The sequence below is a fragment of the Sapajus apella genome, unplaced genomic scaffold (genome assembly GCF_009761245.1).
Source record: "Sapajus apella isolate SASKATOON/1434 unplaced genomic scaffold, GSC_monkey_1.0 scaffold73, whole genome shotgun sequence".
Classification (NCBI taxonomy): Eukaryota; Metazoa; Chordata; class Mammalia; order Primates; family Cebidae; genus Sapajus; species Sapajus apella.
Window position 1 is genome coordinate 8,327,235 of NW_022437013.1, and position 18,135 is coordinate 8,345,369.

The 18,135-nt window shown below is 45.2% G+C and overlaps 1 protein-coding gene across 1 annotated transcript; it reads left to right on the plus strand.

Moving 5' to 3' along the window:
* Positions 1-1,723: 1,723 nt before the first annotated feature.
* RIPPLY1 (ripply transcriptional repressor 1) lies at positions 1,724-6,038 on the plus strand. The gene is made up of 5 exons (XM_032250918.1): positions 1,724-2,158; positions 2,743-2,971; positions 3,893-3,968; positions 4,552-4,616; positions 5,186-6,038. The coding sequence occupies exons 2-5, from the start codon at positions 2,817-2,819 to the stop codon at positions 5,349-5,351; spliced, it is 462 nt and encodes a 153-aa protein (XP_032106809.1). The 5' UTR covers positions 1,724-2,158; positions 2,743-2,816; the 3' UTR covers positions 5,352-6,038.
* The last annotated feature ends 12,097 nt before the right edge of the window (positions 6,039-18,135 follow it).

An 18,135-nucleotide genomic window follows, 5' to 3' on the forward strand; every position in this document is an offset into this window, starting at 1 on the left:
GGAGGCAGCAAGACAGAACCATTGCATAGGAAGGACAAAGCTGTGGAAACAGGACTGAAGGCTCCCTGGGCTCCAGGAGAGCATGTTGGGAGCTGCGTGTAAGCGGAACCCTGAGGACTGCTGCTCAGGGGTGTGAAGGGACTGGACAGCTCCTAATGTGAAGGGAGTGACTGAAGAAACACAAGTTGAAGGTGGGAGGTGGCATGATGGGTGGCGTGGTTGAGTCTGGTCAGGCGTGAGCCCAGAGCTCAGGAGGAATATATCTGCCTCTTAACCCTCTCCCTCCTTCCTTCTGCCTATTCTCAGAGGCCACTTAGAGGTGGAAAAGATCCTAGAGTGTGACCACAGGTGTTGTGCTTCTTTCTCCTTTGTACTCCATCTCCTTCCAGCCCAGTCTTTCAGCCTGGCGCCTTCTCTCAGCTGCACTCCTCCTTTTGCCAATGATGCAGTCAGTATAAGCACACGCTCAGCGCATGCAGGTAAACTTAGCAAGAATTCTCAGAGACTGATAGGTGCTCCAGCTCCCCAACAACCCTCTCTTTCCCCACAAGATTTCCCTCTTCAGGACCCAGGATCCAGCTTGCACTTAGAAAATTCAGGGACAGAGAGCTCACTCTAGTCCAAGGCAGTACATTCCACTGAACTCATTTCACCTCATATAATAAACCTCTGTTTATTGAGGGCTGGGACTGTGCCAGGCCCTTGGGTTAGGTGGTGACTGAGCCGTTAGAAAGTTTTCCTTTGAGCCAAAATGTGTCTCTCTGTAGCTTCCAGCTATGGGCCTCAGCCCTGCCCTTTGAAGTCACCCAGAACAAGTGTAATCTCATTGCAGTCCAATCCTCAGATATTTGAAAATATCTATCATTTCCCACAGCTTTCTGTCCTCTATGGATAAACATTTCTTTCTTGGTTTATTTTTATTTTTAACACCTTTCCTTTTTATTACTCAAATATTATCAGTTCATTGTGGAACTTTTTAGAAAATTCATAAAAACATAAAGTAAAAATCCATCCTACTGTTACTCTGAGAAATGACAACCCTAGCACTGTTTCTAATCACCAGTCTTATTTTTTCTCTGCACGCTGTTCATACTACGCTTCTTTCTTATCAAATGGGATCATCTTGTAAGTATGATTTTAGAGGCTTATTTTGTTTTCACTCACTATATTGAAAAATATGGTAACTTTTCCCTCATTCTTCTACCATGCCAATTTTAATATGAAATTCTGTAACTGCCCAATGATTTATCTAAGCAACTTTAAAAAGTGAGACATTTAGGTTGTTTTCAATTTTCCTTTGCTGAAAAGAACACAGTGGGACTAGAATTGGAAGTGGGGTGAAGATGGGGGCTAAAGATGTTTAGCTTATTGAACATCCAAGAAGCTAAATCTGTGCTGGGGCTGGACACTGAGGTCAGAAGGAATATATTTGAGATCTCTGAAGCATAAGGTCCCTGCCAGTAGGTGAACAGAGAAACAAGGAGCCCTTAAATTAGTCATGTTATTTTACCATCTGATTTTTTTTCATTTTCTGTGTTGTAAAAATTATACTTCCCAGAACATGATTGTGAGCACCTGCTTGATATTCAGCTGCAAGGATTTGGCCTAATTAATGTTACTGCTTTCCTATTATTGGATGTGGAGGTTGTTTCTAATTTTTGACCATTACAAACCAGACTGTGATAAACATCCAAGAAGCTAAATCTGTGCTGGGGCTGGACACTGAGGTCAGAAGGAATATTTTTGAGACCTCTGAAGCATAAGGTCCCTGCCAGTAGTTGTAACTAGAAGCTTTCTGGCAAAGGTCCAGAAGGCTGGCTAAGGCCAAGGACTCTGCTCTGGGCTTGCCCAGGTTCAGTACCCATTCAAGCGGCCCCCATCAAAGAGTGTTCAGGCTGGCAGGGTCCTATGTGACCAATGGGTCAGCACCCTTATCTCTCACGTGAGGGAACTGAGGCCTGGGGCTGGGGCTTGTCCTTCAGCACCTCTGCAATCAGGCAGAACTTTGCCTCTACCTAGCACCCTGGCTCTTGAAGTGGAAGCTGAGCTCTGAGGTTTGGAATCTGACCCAGAGGTCCTGTGAAATCCTGTCTGCTCTCTTTCACTAGACCACTTACTGTTGAGGCTGGAGGGGACACTTTGGCAAATGAACTGCTCGGTAAGGGTCTGGCTGAGGGGCACTGAAGGAACACTTGAGGTTGACCCTTCAGGCAGCTGGGCTTCCTCTACCCAGAACACCTTTTTTGTCCCTAACCCAGATGATGTGCTTAATGGCAGTCACCCTATATTCAGATCCACCTGGCAAGTCTATTTGAGGTTAAGCTGAAATAACAAGTGAGTCCCTCATTCCCCTTAAAGGGGTCAGCTGTCTCTTCTTGCCAGGAACTGGTTTTGTTAAAGGCCTGTCTATTCACCCCTCTGTCCCTGACAGCTCTGTGGTTTCAGAGTGCTAATGAGCTCCTCTCCTTCCTGTCTCAAGCCTTGCTACTGCCTGGGGAATTTACACGAATGGTGTGCGATTTGCCTCTTCTGTGTTTTCCTTTCTGACTTGGAGGCAAAGCAAATCCCTCACCTCCCACCGACACCATGTTTGTTCAACTGGGAGAGATTTCACACCCAGGAACCCAACTCTCCCTCCCTGAGCCCCTTCCCTAAATCCTCGTCCTACTCTCAAGTCCTCCCACCCCTGTTCTCCCGGAATAATTTATAAGACTGGGCAGGGCTTATAAAAGGGTCTTCCAGGAAAGGCCAAAAGAGTGCAGAAGGTTCTGGGAAATAGAAGACCCCACAGCCCGACTGGCTTTGGTGGCCTAAGAATGGACTCTCCTGCCTGTGCTGCTTCCGCCACCCCTGTTCCAGCCCTGACCCTGGCCCTCGCTCTGGCCCCAGCACAAGCCCCACTGGCACTCCCTGGCCTATTAAGCCCATCTCCTCTTCTCTCCTCTGGACAAGAAGTAGACGGGAGTGAAAGGTAAGTGGAGCTTGGCCTTTGGCAACCTGAACTTAGGTTTGAGGGCTTCCTGAGGGAGGAAGAAAAATGAGATGTCCAGGGCACTCCGTTCTCTATGAGGGGGTAAAGCAGTGGCCTCATAGCTCTCCCTTCACATCTCTAGCTGGAATATCTCATCTGGCTTTTCGCCTCACTAATCCTGCTGGGTGGGAAGAGGGGACTTGGGGACAGTGGGTATTGCCAAAGCTGAAGGCCAAGCAGCCAGGTCCCCATAGGCCAGGTGGCTGAGTCCCCTGATGGGGACGAGGAGACTGCCATGAAACCTGGGCTTAACAAAATCCAGACTGCGGGGGTGGGGAATGTGGGGAAAGAGGACCAAAGTCTAAAGAGTCCCTTGACTGGGAGATTGCCTTTTTCCTGACCACGCCATCAGATTTTCCATTTGCTTTTTTCCTACCTCTGTAAGTTCAGTGGGGTCGCATTGGGCCCAGGAATATTTCTGGTCCTCTTCCTCAGCCCAGGAAGATGGTAAGACTCTGAGCTCTACTTCTTGGAGCAGGAAGTAGGAGGCAAGATATTTTCCACCTAACCCCCATTCATTTCTCCAAACATTCGGCCTTCAACAAACATTTACTGAAACAGCTACTGTGTACCAGACATTGTGCTAGGTATTGAGGAATCAGATACGATTGAACGCGTCTTTGAGCTTAAGAAGCCCAAAGACAAGTAAATAGACAATTACAAAACAGCATGATAAGAGAAATAATAACATTACTGAAGCCGAGAGGAGGGGCATCTGTCCTGGCCTGGGCTCAGGAGCCTTAGGAAAGGCTTCCTGGAGCAGATGGCACCTGAGCCAAGCTTTTGGGAGGCCTCTTGTTATTTCAGGGAGCCCACATTTCAGTCTCTTCCTCTACCGATTGATCTCTCCTCTTGTCCCAGAGGAGCTTGTCTCTGGAGGCCCTGGCTGTCCTCCACAAATGACTCCCGAAGGCACATGAGGAAGCTGGTGGATTTGGTGAGTTTGAGCCCTTGTGACGCATGTTCACATGCAGCCATATGCATTCACACTGACCATGTCACTTCCCAGAGATGCCCCTGACCTCAGTCCTGGGCTGTAGATCTGAGATAGCATCCTCACAGTTTTGCCAACATTTGATTCCAACAGAGAGCAGATCCAAGTTTTCTGTGGCAATTGGAAAGATGAGGAGGCCATGGTTCAGCATGGGCCAGGGATCTGTGAGGCAGTGCTGGTGCTCGAGGCCTGGTCTCCTGGCACCTCGCTCCAGTGCTCTCCCACCCACAACCATCTCCCTGAATCTTTGCTGCTCCAGTAGAACTCTGTCCCCTGGAGAGCCTCCAAATAGGTGTTGGAACAGAGGCAAGGAAGCAAACAACCCTCAGAATTCTGTTTACCTGTTTTTCAAACAGAACCAAGAGAGACCCATTGTTGAGGGGTGGATGTAGGGGGTTGTTGGGTCCCAGAGATGTCTAAGGTCTTTTCTAGATCATCTTACCTGCAGCTTTCTGACCTCTGGTACAGAGGAGGAAGTTATCTAGCCACGTACTTTGAACCACATGCTAGCTCTTGCTTTGGACAGGCTGCTAGTGGGACAACAGCTGCTGAGGTCACCAAGGCTGAATCCAAGTTCCATCACCCTGTCAGGTAAGCTTCTGGCATCAAGCTCCAAACCTGACATAGATCCATTAGCTCTTTGAGTCTTCACAAAAGTCTTGTGAAGCAGGAGAAGGGAGGGACTGCTGGTTTATGATAGCTGTTTCATAGAAGAGAAAACTGGAGCCCAGAGAGTTTAAGGGACTTGGCCAAGGCTGTCTTTCCTGGAGGCAATGTCAATGACACCCAAGAATGATCCCCCATGGATGGGTCAGTGAAATAATCCTCAGTGGAAGTAGATGGGGACCACAGGGCTGGAAAATTCTTGGCTAGAAGCCTCCTGGGGTAGGTAGGGGGTGTGGTCAGAGCCACAATTGACAGATACTGTGGCTGGGTCCCCCACCCACCACGACAGGCCCACAAGGGGTTACCTTCCTGTGTGGGGCCATTTTGTAACAATGCAGAAGGTTCTGTTACAAAGCTCTCTTTCTTCCTTTCCCTCTGACCTCATTGTTGAAGCCAAGAGAAGGGGTTTAGGGGCCAGCTTCTTTCTTGGCCCTACTGGCCCTTCTGCACATATGAGACCTAAGTTAGGGGCCATGTTTCTTCTCTGTCCACAGGCTCTTCTGGCCTAAATCTCACTCCTTCGACTATCTGTACAGTGCTGGGGAGACTTTATTGCAGAACTTTCCTGTCCAGGCAACCATCAACCTGTATGAGGACTCAGACAGCAAAGAAGAAGAAGAGGATGAAGAAGAGGAGGATGAAGAAGAGGAGGAGAAGTAGGAGGCTGATGAAAAGGAGCCAGAAGGGTGTTTGAGGGTACCAGGGTCCATATCTTACAGCGCCATATAGCTCATTCATCTTCCCCACCCCTGGCCTATCCAAATGGAGGCAGCCAGAGTCTGATTGGGATTGTTTGTTAGGCAAGTTTCCACAGATTTCAATTAGCCAGGAGTATTAGTCCAGCAGATAGAGATTTCTGGACTGAAAATTGGGTCCTCTAGCTGCCCAGCTCACCCTGGCTTACCTGACTGCCTTGTGAGCCCAGACCTCTGGCATCTCATTGTCTGGGCTGCTGTTGTGTTGACAATGGGAGCGTTCTAGGAGCTCTAGAAAAAGGAAGGCTTGCTGAAGCCCCAGGAAGCAGAGCAGGACAGGGCACGCCCTTGCGGAGGGAAGTCGTTACTCCTCAGGCCCTTTGACTCCGCAGCCTTCCCAGGTGGCCGTGTAGTCCCGTCTCTCTGTGGAAAGCCTGACTTCTGGCTTCACCCCCAGGAATACCAACAGCAGATCCATGCAAGGTTGGGGTGCCTTTTTGATGAGTCTTACAGGAAGGGAAGGGGGCGTGTAGAGAATCGGCTTGCTCTGAAGATGCCCCCCATTTTGCCTGCTATCCATTGAAGTCTGTGTGTTGGCATGAGATGAATCAGGAGAAAAATAAACTTGATGATGTTTTTCTTTTTCTTGGAACTGTGCTGATTTCTTAACTGAACTCTGCCCATGTTGTGAAGCCATGGGCAGAGGGTCAGAGACCAGCTTAAGGCCAATTCATTGCTGTCCCTACCTGAGGTCAGTTGATAAGTTTTTCTTCATGGGGATGTAGGGCTGGGGACCCAGCATGGGGCCAGGCCTACTCCATCAATTTGTGAAATCTGACTTGATTAAACTTCAAGGACATCTTGGAAAGGGAACAAAAAGGCTCCCAAAAGGCAGCTTCAAAGTTGGGAGTAGGGATGGAGGTTACAGGGCAAAAGTGACAGGTACAGCCTCATTTGAGTCTCAGAGTTGGCTGCGTGCATGTGGGGAAGAAGGCTACTAGGTCCTAGCAATTTTTTCCCCTCAATTCCCTTTGTATTTACCACAGCGCAGACCCTCATGCTTACGCCTGCTTCAATTATTCTTTGACTATTGTTTTTTGCCCCCAGTTGTCCCTTTGCAATTCATCTTCCACACTGACCACCAGATGAGACCACAGCATACCTTTGCCAACACTGTTAAACTTATCTTTTTCTTTTTGTCACAGATCCCCTTGAGAACCTGTGGCATCTGTACTCAGAAAAATATATATGTTCACAACACACACACACACACACACACACACACACACACGCAGTGGTATATCTTCACAAATCAAGTACTTAACTTGACATTCTAGGCCTTTCCGTTGTCTGGGTTTTGCCTGTCTCTTGAGACTCATCTCTCAACTCTTGAAGTTTACACTGCCTCTCCTTGAATGTGGCATGGTTTCTAACACTCTGTGCCCTTAACCCTGTCTGGAATGCCTTTCCACTTTACCTTCTTTCCTGTGCAGTAACCTGGGGCTGTGTTTGCTATTCCCATATGATTTCATTGTACGGAACACTGCCTGGCACAAAGGAGGTGCTCAGAAAATGTTGAAAGAGAAAAGATTCTCAAGTCTTCTTAAAGTAGCTCTTGGTGGAACCACCATCGTTCCCCAACTTGCTAGCTTCTGGGTTTAGCTACAAAAGGGAGAGGGTAATGTCATCTGATTCAGGAGCAAAACGATGACCATCCTTCTTTTCCTCCTCCCTCAACATGAGACCGGCTGCTTCTGTTCTGAGCCCTAGCTGAGACTTCCCAACATTGGATGCAACCTTGAGTAGACCACCAAACTCACACACTGGTGCCATCTATTGGTCAAAATTTAACCTTGTTCCTTAATTAAGGCTTCTAGGCAGTTGACCTTTGACTACATTAATTCTTTTAGTCTATTCTGTTTCTGTTTGTAAGTAAAGTGGAGTCTACCATGTGCTAGCAGTATGACCTTGGGCCGATTACTTATCCGCTCTGAGTCTCAGTCTCCTCATTTGTAAAATGAGGCTAATAATATTTCCTCTTGGAATTATTGTAAGCAGCAAATGAGATAATATATGTAAACTACTTAGCATGGCCCCTGGCACATAGTACAAGCCCTTAACAAATGGTAGTTGTCATAGTGGTAGTAGTCTTAGTTTCTGCTATTACTGATTTTATATAGGAAATAAGCTTATAGACCAGAGTCAGCTAATGATGATTTACTTAACTAATAACTGATTTTTCAGTTATCACCACTTGTTCGTCTTGGCACCATTTGATGGTTTACCAGTAAAAGCATCTTTGTAGTGTTTATTCCAAAATGAATTTTTAAAAACCGTAAACAATAATAATAATAATAAACTGAAGACAGAGGGCAAGTGTGATTCCCTGGACCGCTGTCTTCATTCAAGTGGTAGCCCACAGGTTTCAGATCCCTTTTTCCAAGGCCAGAGGTTTACAAACGTATTTTTTGTGCTTTCGTAGCAAAACCTTTCTTTTGAATTGAATGCAGAAGCCCAATATATAAATCAAATTAAAATGGAGCTACACTGGTGGAAGCCATAATGGGGGGCCCAGAATTCCTACCCTGGTGTCTTCTTTCTGGTAAAGCAACTGTCTCCACCCCCTTTCTGTGAGGTACTTTCAGGGATCCCTAGGTTGTGGGAAGCATAATTTGGAAACCACTGTTCCAAGGGTTAAACCAGGATTGATTTGAAGTAGAAGGGAGATTAATTAGTACTTTAAAATGCCCAGTGTTCTGTCTAAAATCCTCGTTTTAGGTCCTAAGCACCCAGCATTTCATAGCTCAAAAATTGCTCGAATCCTTATACCGTAGGTTATAGGGATTTAAAATCCTTGGAATCCCAATATCCTTGGTTTTAAGGTATTATATAGCATAGAATTACAAATCCCTAAATCCTCGGGGATTTAAAGACCCTAAAACCCTTGGAGCAGCAATTCTTAACTCAGAATGGGCTCTTCTCATTTCCCAACACCCCCCCACCCTCGCACACGTGCTGTTGTTTACTGGGCAGACATTTTGTCTCACTGTCCTCTGAGTCCCCTGTCCTGAAATGGCTTCCAATCCTCCTCCCCATACGTGGTTGCTAAGTGATTGGAATTCACTGTTCTGACTAATGAGAGCTCACTATGAGTTACTTTGTTATGGGTGTTTCCAATCCTTGTAACAACTTCAACTCCAGTGCACAAACTCAGGAGAAAAATCTCTGTGCAAAACTCTAGAGTCCTTCCTCCAGCTCCACCCAGCTGTCCCATCCTAGTGTGCCAGCACTTCCCCATCCTAACACTGATTTCCTCTTCTTTCTCCCAACTTGTAGCAACAGTGAGAGGACACATCTGTTGAGGTGAGGGTGCATTTGAGCTCGGTCTTGAAGGATGGGCATGAGTAATAATGGAGGGAGAAAACTTTCCAGAAAGAGGCAGCACTATGAAGTCCTTCATTAAACAATATTTATTGAGCACTTACTATGTGCCAGCCCTTAATGTTGTGATGATTAAGAGCATGGGCTTTGAAAGCAGATGTACCTGGGTTCAAATGCCTTATCTGCTGCATGCTGGCTCAATTCATGGGCCCACTTCCCTCATGCGTCAAGGTCAGCTCTCTGCTCTTAACCCTTTCACTACAACCTCTGTAGTTCTTTATTGTATCACACCTCTGCCCCACACAGCACATGCTCATTAAAATAGTTGCCTATTCTCCTTTGTCTCTGGGCACAGAAAGCCCTCTGTGTACCCAGTGGGTGTCACAAACCCCCACCTCTCACCCCCTCTTCGAAACTGTGCCTGCGTGACCCACCTAGTGGGCAGATAAGTTGTCTTCTTTCCTCCCCATTCCCCTGTTGTAAAATGGTGGCCAATCTCCCCAAACAAAGTTGTTAGGGGACCTGAATCCACTGTTTTGGCCTGTCGGGAACATGGTGTTGATTCCTGTGTTTTTGGCTTATCCCCCAGCTGGCAAGCCTCATGACAACCTCCATGGAAACACAGAAACCCAGATACGGAAAGTGACAAAGAATGAGTGCTCTGACTGTGGGCGCCACAGCACTTGCTACTGACGTTATACTCATCACCTCGTGTGGTACTAAAATCACAACAGTCCTAGAGAGAGGTCTGATTATTATCCCCACTTATGAATGAGAAAACTAAGAGTTAGCTGGGTTTCTGTGCCTGGGTTTGTGCGCCTGCGTGGAAGATGCTACAAGCCTTGTCAGCGGTGATTTAAGTCAAAAATACAGGAACCAACACCAGGCCATGACAGGTAAAACAGTGAAGTCAGGTCACCAGTTTACAACAGGAGGCTGGAGAGGAGAGGAGCTGAACCGTCTGCCCACTAAGAGCCATACAGGCACAGTGCAGGGTGGGTGGGTAGGAGGTGGTGACAGCCACGGGGGGCGAGGGGATAGGGGCTTTCCCCGTCCAGAGGAGACTAGACAACAGGATACCTAGGAGGATAAGAGTTAGAACAGCTGATAATTCTGAAATTCTTATTACAAATCTTACATCGATTAACTCCTTTAATATAACAACTTTGAAGGATAGGTGCAGTTGGGCAAACTGAGGCTTAGAGTGGTTTTTAAAAACTTACCCCAAATCACATGGTTGGTAAACTGTGGCACCTTCTAAGTGTCAGGCTCTTTACACATTTTACCTCATTTAATCCTTCTGGCAACCCTAAAGCTCAAGCACTATTATTTTTCTTGTTTTATGGATGAGGAAACTGAGGTTCGGAGAGGTTAAGGAATCTTAAGCTCACACAATTAATAAATGACCAACCCAAGATTTGAGACATGACAGCAATTGCTCCAGGTTACATTAATGGTAAGTGGCAGAACCAGGGTTCAGCGCCACTTGACTCCAGAGCCCTGTGTTTTCAGGAGGTGGAATCAACAGGGTTTGCTGAAGGATTAAATCTGTGGGAGGGCAAGGGAGAAAAGGTTTAAGTTCTGGCTGCAGGGAAGTGAGTCAGAGGATATGAAGAACTCTGGGCCAGGGGCCAGGAAAAACTGAGGGCCTCTGAAAGGTGTCACTGAGGGAGGAATGTTTGGGGACCTCCTGCCTGGCAGTGGCAGGCTCTCACAGCACCTGGGCTGTGGGCACAGGGCTACCAGAGGTGAAGGGGAATGAGGGAATTCTGTTCCTGCCCCTCAGTGCTGCACTGCCTCAGAGTGGAATGGGCCCTGGCTGGGCAAGCCTCACTCTGGCTGAAAAGCAGGAGGAACTACCAATTGCTGAGCTCTCCTGTGCTTTCCCAGGCACTGTGCTTGGCACCACGCACACTTTATCCTGAACTGGGTGGTGGTGGGGGGGGCATCCTCATGTTTACAGATAAACTGGGACTTGGCTGGGCGCAGTGCCTCAAGCCTGTAATCCCAACACTTTGGGAGGCTGAGGTAGGCAGATCACAGGGTCAGGAGTTCGAGACCAGCCTACCAACATGGTGAAACCCCGCTCTACTAAAATTACAAAAATTAGCTGGGCGTGGTGGCATGCACGTGTAATCCCAGCTACTCAGGAGGCTGAGGCAGGAGAGTTACTTGAGCCCAGGAGGCAAAGGTTGCAATGAGCTGAGATCGTGCCACTACACTTCAGCCTGGGCAACAGAGCAACACTCCATCTGGGGGTGGGGGTGGGGGGGAAGAAAGAAAGAAACTGGGACTCAGAGAAGTGAAGTGACCTGTTAGTGGCACAGGCAGTAAGTGAGAATCTGGGGTTGAACAGGACAGTGTGGCTTCAGAGTCCTGGCTCTTAACTCCTAGGCTCCTCCTTCCCTCTTCCTTATTCCTCCAGAGAAGCCCTGAAAGCCCCTTAGGGCAGGCAGCTCACCTGGCCTCCTGCAGCCTACGGGAAAAAGAAGTTTGTAAACTGTCGCACAAAGGCATTGTTATCCTCATCACTGGGGATACCTTGAGGACCAAGTGTGAATTAAAAGAGGTTGAGGGAGAGACCACGAAGCAGCTGGAGTCAGGCTCTGGGTTGTTCTAGAGGCCTTCCACCCAAGATAGAGAACAGAGGCCTCCAACGTCCATAGCGATTCAAGTCGTGTTCGCTAAAAGCAAGACAGGCGGCGCCCTCTACTGGCTGAGCTCTAAACCTACAGCACTAGGCCCAGGATGAGGGGGCTCGTCCACCCAGAGGATTCTATGGCCAGCACTGTTTTGTGGCCGGTGGTTATGGGGACAGACTCTTGAGTTAAAACTAAACGGGTTCAAATATTGGTTCGACTCCTTGTTAGATAACTGACCATGAGAAAATGGCTCTAAGCCTTAGTTTCTTCATCTATAAAATAGGAATGATAGTAATACCATTTTCACAGGGTTAATGTAAGAATTAAATGAGAACATATGTAAGGGGCTGGCAGAGTGCTTGGCACATTACAGATGTGATAGAGACATACATATATACTTATATATACATGTACACACACTACTATATATAGTGCATAGGTGTATATATGAATGTATACACATCTATTAATTGTTCTTTTCTAACACATGCTTTCATAATAGTCATCACAATTTTGACTTCCCTTGCCTTTCCCATTGATATGGTTTGGCTGTGTCCCCACCCAAATCTCAAATTGAATTGTAGTTCCCATAATCCCCACATGTCATGGGAGGGATCTGGTAGGAGGTAATTGAATCATGAGGCAGTTACCTCATGCTACTGTTCTCGTGATAGTGAGCTTCCAGAAGAGCTAATGGTTTTATAAGGGGCTTTTCCCCCATTTGCTTGGCACTTCTCCTTGCTGCTGCCATGTGAACAAAGACTTGTTTGCTTCTCCTTCTGCCATGATCATAAGTTTCCTGAGCCCTCCCCATCCCTGCAGAACTGTGAGTCAATTAAACTCTTTCCAGGCCGGCCGTGGTGGCTTACGCCTGTAATCCCAGCACTTGGGGAGGCTGAGGTGGATGGATCACCTGAGGTCAGGAGTTCGAGACGAGCTTGGCCAATATGACGAAACACAGTCCCTACTAAAAATATATTTAAAAAAATTAGCCGGGTGTGGTGGCAGGTGCCAGTAATCCCAGCTACCGGGGAGGCTGAGGCAGAATTGGTTGAACCCACGAGGTGGAGGTTGCAGTGAGCCAAGATTGTGCCACTACACTCCAGCCTGGGAAACAAGAGTGAGACTCCATCTCAAAAAAAAAAATAAATAAATAACCAAAAAAAACAAAAAAAACCCCTTTCCTTTATAAATTATCCAGTCTTGGGTACATCTCTATTAGCAGCATGAGAACAGACGAATACACTATCTAGCTCTACTAGGCCCCAGTGCTCCAAGGGAAGTACTGTCAACACACTCCCCTGAAGATTACGGGCATGAGATAGACTAAGATACTTGCTTTTATCCATGTACACTTTCAAGAATCTTGGACTGCGTTATCTTTGTCCTTCAATATTCTGGGAATGTTGATAAGCTTGTTTTACACAGGTGCTAGGCTCTGTGTTTCAAAGCAACTTTACCTCTGTGATTTCATTTGAATCTCTTAATACTCCCAGTACTCTGGGTTTTTTTTTTTTTTTTTTTTTTTTTTTTTTTTTTTTTCATTTTGTTTTAGAGACAGGGTCTCACTGTCACTACCCAGGCTGGAGTGTAGTAGTGCAATCGTAGCTCACCGCCGCCTCAAACTCCTGGGCTCAAGCAATACTTCCACCTTGGCATCCTGAGTAACTAGGACTACAGGCATGTGCCATCATGCCCGGCTGATTTATTTATTTATTTATTTATTGAAACAGGGGTCTCATTTTGTTATCCAGGCTGGTCTTGAACTCCTAGGCTCAAGCAATCCTTCTACTTCAACCTTCCAAATATGATTACAGGCATGAGCCACCGTGGCCGGTAACATTTTTTTAATGAGGAAATTGAAGATGATGAGAAAGGAAATGACTTGCTCAAGGTTGCACAGCGAGTCAGTGCAGGAGTCAGGACTAACATCCAGAATCTTGATGTTGAGTCCAGTACTTTCTACCAACCCTTGCAATCGTCCGGGGCCTTGAGCTCTAACTAAATATGAAGCACCTATAACCCAGGACACAGCTTACTTTTGAAGGTCACACCACTACACTGTGACACCAATTTCTCGCTTCTACTGAGGCCAAGATTGTATCTCCAGAAAACTATCAAACTATGACTCTTCACCTAAAAGAAGTAGCATCATGTTGCCAGGAGTGGTGACCCAAGACAGCCACATCTCCAAAACATGCCAAGAATACAATTAAATATTACATGATGGTTTTGCAGAGAGGTGAACATTATCTTCTCAGCCAAGCTGCGTGCACTGCTGAGGAATTAGCTGCTGTCCTGTACTCACAGCCAGCTTGACTTAGCCACTCATTTTGTGTTGGACATAACCATCAGGGTCTCAGAAGGTCAGCCTTGTCCCTAGTCAGCACAAAGATTGGAAAGTGTTGATGTGTGTCATCAGCATGGGTCCTGATGGCAGCATCTGTTTGTAGGCACTGAGAGAAGCAGTCCGATAATAACTCAAAGCTATCAGTGTCATTTGATATGACTTTGGGGGCAGAGAATGCAGGTTTCACTGTCGGTAGCAGTGACCGTGTTTTCTCATTCTAACACACTGGTGACAAAATGAGCACTGCTGAGATAACAAATCATAGAGCCCACACACCCTCTCCTTAGCCTCCATGCAACACTGGCAAGCTTGGTTCTGTTCAGAGGGTAATCTTGTTACTTCCTTCTGGAGTGTTGTATCTCTGGGTGACACTGAATTTCTCTTCCTGCTATCACTTGTTCTTTACTCACTCATCACCATGGCAACTCGAGAGTGGGAGCCAACATTGAAATCAACCTCTCCCCAATAGACATATGTGGAACAGCAAGTGTGCTCCCTCTTTAATGTTAGGGAAGCAAAACATTTTTAACCCTCTCTCCATGCTTCAGCCTTGGTCCATGCTGGAGATAAAATACTTTCATCTGCAATTTCAGGCACGTTTGATCCTCCTGCATGGAAGTTTCTAATCTCATTGCTCTGGGGCCAATCATTGGGCCAAAGCCCACCAGTGAGCCAGGTCATCACAGTGAAAAGAATCATACACATCTGCGACTAGATAGTCAGTTTTACTTGCTGCTGGTTGATTAGGTCAGGCCAAATTTGTTCTGAAAACTTTAGCTTCTCAGATTCAGAGTGAAGGGAGTAGCTTAAGCTGCATTTTCCAATCCATTTTTTAAACCAGAGAACCCTGCAACAGAAAGAGGAGAACAAGGTTACCAAGCCTATGCTGAATTCTCAGATCAAGCGTGTATTAATAAATACTTTGCTTGCTATTTTACTCTTGCTCCTTGCACATATAGTTTTCTTGGTGGGAAGTGTTGAAGAGAAGGGTAAAGGTAGGATTCGGGAATAAAAACTCTAACTTGAACCCACGACATCTAGGAAGGTTTGCCCAAGGTCAGAGTCTTGTCCCAGCTTATGGCTACACTGGGCAGAAAGGATACACATGTTCAATTTCTTCACCTTCCACTGCTTTCTGAGGACTTTGAGAGCACATTCAATTTAAAATCAAATTTTATATTGAGCTTCCAGTATTGTGTAACTCTTTCACAGATAACGAGAAGTGATCCACCCACATAGTGAAATTGTTAGCCTGGAAGTAGGAGCTTTGCCTTGGACTAACAGTTAAATTTTCCCCTGCTCAAACACAACCATGGAAACTTGTTTGAGTACCAAAACATTCTTGAAAAGTTGTTGACATTTTCCACATGCAAGAAAGGCCTGAAATAAAAGGCCATTCTTCAAAACTTAGCAGATTTCTTGAGTGGATAAGAAATCGGGCCGGGCGCGGTGGCTCAAGCCTGTAATCCCAGCACTTTGGGAGGCCGAGGCGGGTGGATCACAAGGTCAAGAGATCGAGACCATCCTGGTCAACATGGTGAAACCCCGTCTCTACTAAAAACTACAAAAAATTAGCTGGGCATGGTGGCGCGTGTCTGTAGTCCCAGCTACTCAGGAGGCTGAGGCAGGAGAATTGCCTGAACCCAGGAGGCGGAGGTTGCGGTGAGCCGAGATCGCGCCATTGCACTGCAGCCTGGGCAACGTCTCAAAAAAAAAAAAAAAAAAAAAGAAATCTTATCTTCTGAGACAGGGGCAGTGTGGTGGGAAGGAAAGGGCATCAGCATCAGGAGACTGACTCAGGTACTTGTTTAGTTCTGCCATTTATCACTTGTAATATCTTGGACAAGTGATTTAATTTTCTTGTCTCTAAAATGGGGACAACCTTTAGTCTATCAACCTCACAGGCTGTTTGGGAATGAGGTTCCAGTGTATAGTTATATGACTAAGCCTCTGTGAAAACTGTAAAATGTTATATAAAGTTGTATTTTAATAAGCACTGTGAAAAGAACTTCAGGATAATAGTCTGCCTTTCAACATGCAGACTCAAGCCCTATAAATTTCCAGGAGAAACCTTTGGTGATCTTGCATAAAAGTTATTCAGGTAAGTTGCTGGAGAAGCTAAACCTCATGGCTTCACTCAAAAAAGTAGTAGAAATATTTCAGTTTTTGTGTGGCCACCTTTCCTGAATAACCCATTTCCTAATCAACTTGGGGAGGTTTTCTAAGAGGCTCTGTATGTGAGACTGTGAATATGGGAGCAGTAGCTTTGCCTGAATTATTGGGAGTGTTGATATTTGGGGTTGCCATTGGCAATAGCTTACATGTTATTTCTCCGTATCTAGGCTGCTTGTGCATTTGAATAACATGAACATAACATGAACATATTATTTCATTCTTGTTTTCTTTTGAGATAGCATCTCACTCTGTCGCCCAGGCTGGAGTATAGTGGCACGATCTCAGCTCACTGCAACCTCCATCTCCAGGGTGCAAGTGATTCTTATGTTTCAGCCTCCTGAGTAGCTGGGACTATAGGCATGCACCACCATGCCCAGCTAATTTTTGTATTTTTAGGAGAGATGAGGTTTCACCATGTTGGCCCAGCTGGTCTTGAACTCCTGACCTCAAGTGATCCACCTGCCTCAGCCTCCCAAAGTGCTGTGATTACAGGCATAAGCCACTGAGCCTGGCTACATATTATTTCATTCTTAAGGCACTCAGCATGTTAGGAAAATTGATATTTTTTTCTACAAACAACTTTAAGGATTCATACTATTTAACACTCCAAAAAGGTAGAGGAAAATTTTCAATTGTTTTCTCTCAAATGGTAGAAAAACTTACAAATCACTACAGGCACAAGAACACCACCAAAATGTTTGCTGAAACATAAAAAGCAAAATGAAGATAAAGTCATGGGAATACAAATAAAATGATCAAAGGTAGAGTTTCTTTTTACTTTTAAGAAAGGGAAGGGTGAAGATACTAGTCTTTATGTAACATACACTTTTTGTGGACTCTTCCCCTATTAGATATATACAAAATCCTACATGGGCTCATGAGGAGTTAGGAGAAATGAAAATTTTTGCTCTTCCTATCTTAATAGAAGGTAAGAATCGTAAATGTAGATGTTTGCAATGCTTCCTTATATCTATTTTTATGAGTCCATTAAAATTGCATGCAGCTGGAGACTCCATAACTTTAGCCAAATAGAAGACAATAGGATTAGACTGGGCATGGTAGCTCATGCCTGTAATCCCAGCACTTTGGGAGGCCATGGATCACTTGAAGTCAGGAGTTCAAGACCAGCTTGGCCAACATGGTGAAAACCCCTCTCTAACAAAAATACAAAAATTAGCCGGACATGGTGGCAGGCACCTGTAATCTCAGCTACTTGGGAGGCTGGGGCAGGAGAATGCCTAGAACCCAGGAGGCAGAGGTTGCAGTGAGCCGAGATTGCACCACTGCACTCCATCCTGGGCAACAGAGTAAGATCCCATCTCAAAAGGAAAAAGAAAAAGACAGTAGGACTAAAAGAAATAGACAGGGGATTGAATAATGAAACCTATTTAAAATGTTTAGTATCTAAAAGCGCAAATCTGTGGTTGCGCTAGGCTGATGACATTAGATGTGATTTTACTTTATTTCCTCTATTTTTTTCAAATGTTTCTTAAAGGGCTTACATTGTTTTTAGACTTTTAAGTTAAGGGTTAAGGCAGTTGGAGGGGAAAAAAAAAGGACATATTAACTTCAAAAGAACAGCAATAAAACTGATAGCCTACGAGGACCAATAAAAGCCAAAGACAATAGAATGAGCTTATCAAAGTGCTGGAAAATTAAAAAATAAAAATAAAAATAAAAAGTAATCTAGAACTTGATATCCAGCAAAAATATCTTTTTAAAATTAAGGTGAATACCCTCACACATTTATGCAAAGTTAATTTTTATCAAAGACGTAAAAGCAATTCAGTGGAGAAAGACAGCCTTTTCAAAAAATGATGCTGGAACAATTGGACAGGCAGGGGTAAAAATAAAAAAAGAGCCTTGATCTAACCTCAGATCTTATACAAAAATTAACTCAAAATGGATTACAGACAAATGTAAAATGTGAAATTATAAAACTTTTAGAGAAGAAATCCATAGCACAAAATCTGTGGTATCTACAACTAGGCAAAGAGTTCTAGATGTGATGCTAATATCATGATACTACATAAGAAAAATTGATAAATTAGACCTCATTCAAATTAAAAACCTGTGCTCTGTGAAGTATCCTGTGAATTAGATGGAAAGACGAGCTAGAGACCAGGAGAAAATATTTGCAAACCAAATAGCTGCCAAAGACTCACATCTGGAGTATAAAAAGAACTTTTAAAATTCAACAA

Excerpts from the sequence above, each read along its gene's own strand:
- RIPPLY1 (XM_032250918.1), top strand. The coding sequence starts at position 2,817 with ATGGACTCTCCTGCCTGTGCTGCTTCCGCCACCCCTGTTCCAGCCCTG. Across the intron at positions 2,972-3,892 it reads GAAGTAGACGGGAGTGAAAG|AGGAGCTTGTCTCTGGAGGC; the intron begins GTAAGTGGAGCT and ends CTCTTGTCCCAG. Across the intron at positions 3,969-4,551 it reads TGAGGAAGCTGGTGGATTTG|GCTGCTAGTGGGACAACAGC; the intron begins GTGAGTTTGAGC and ends TGCTTTGGACAG.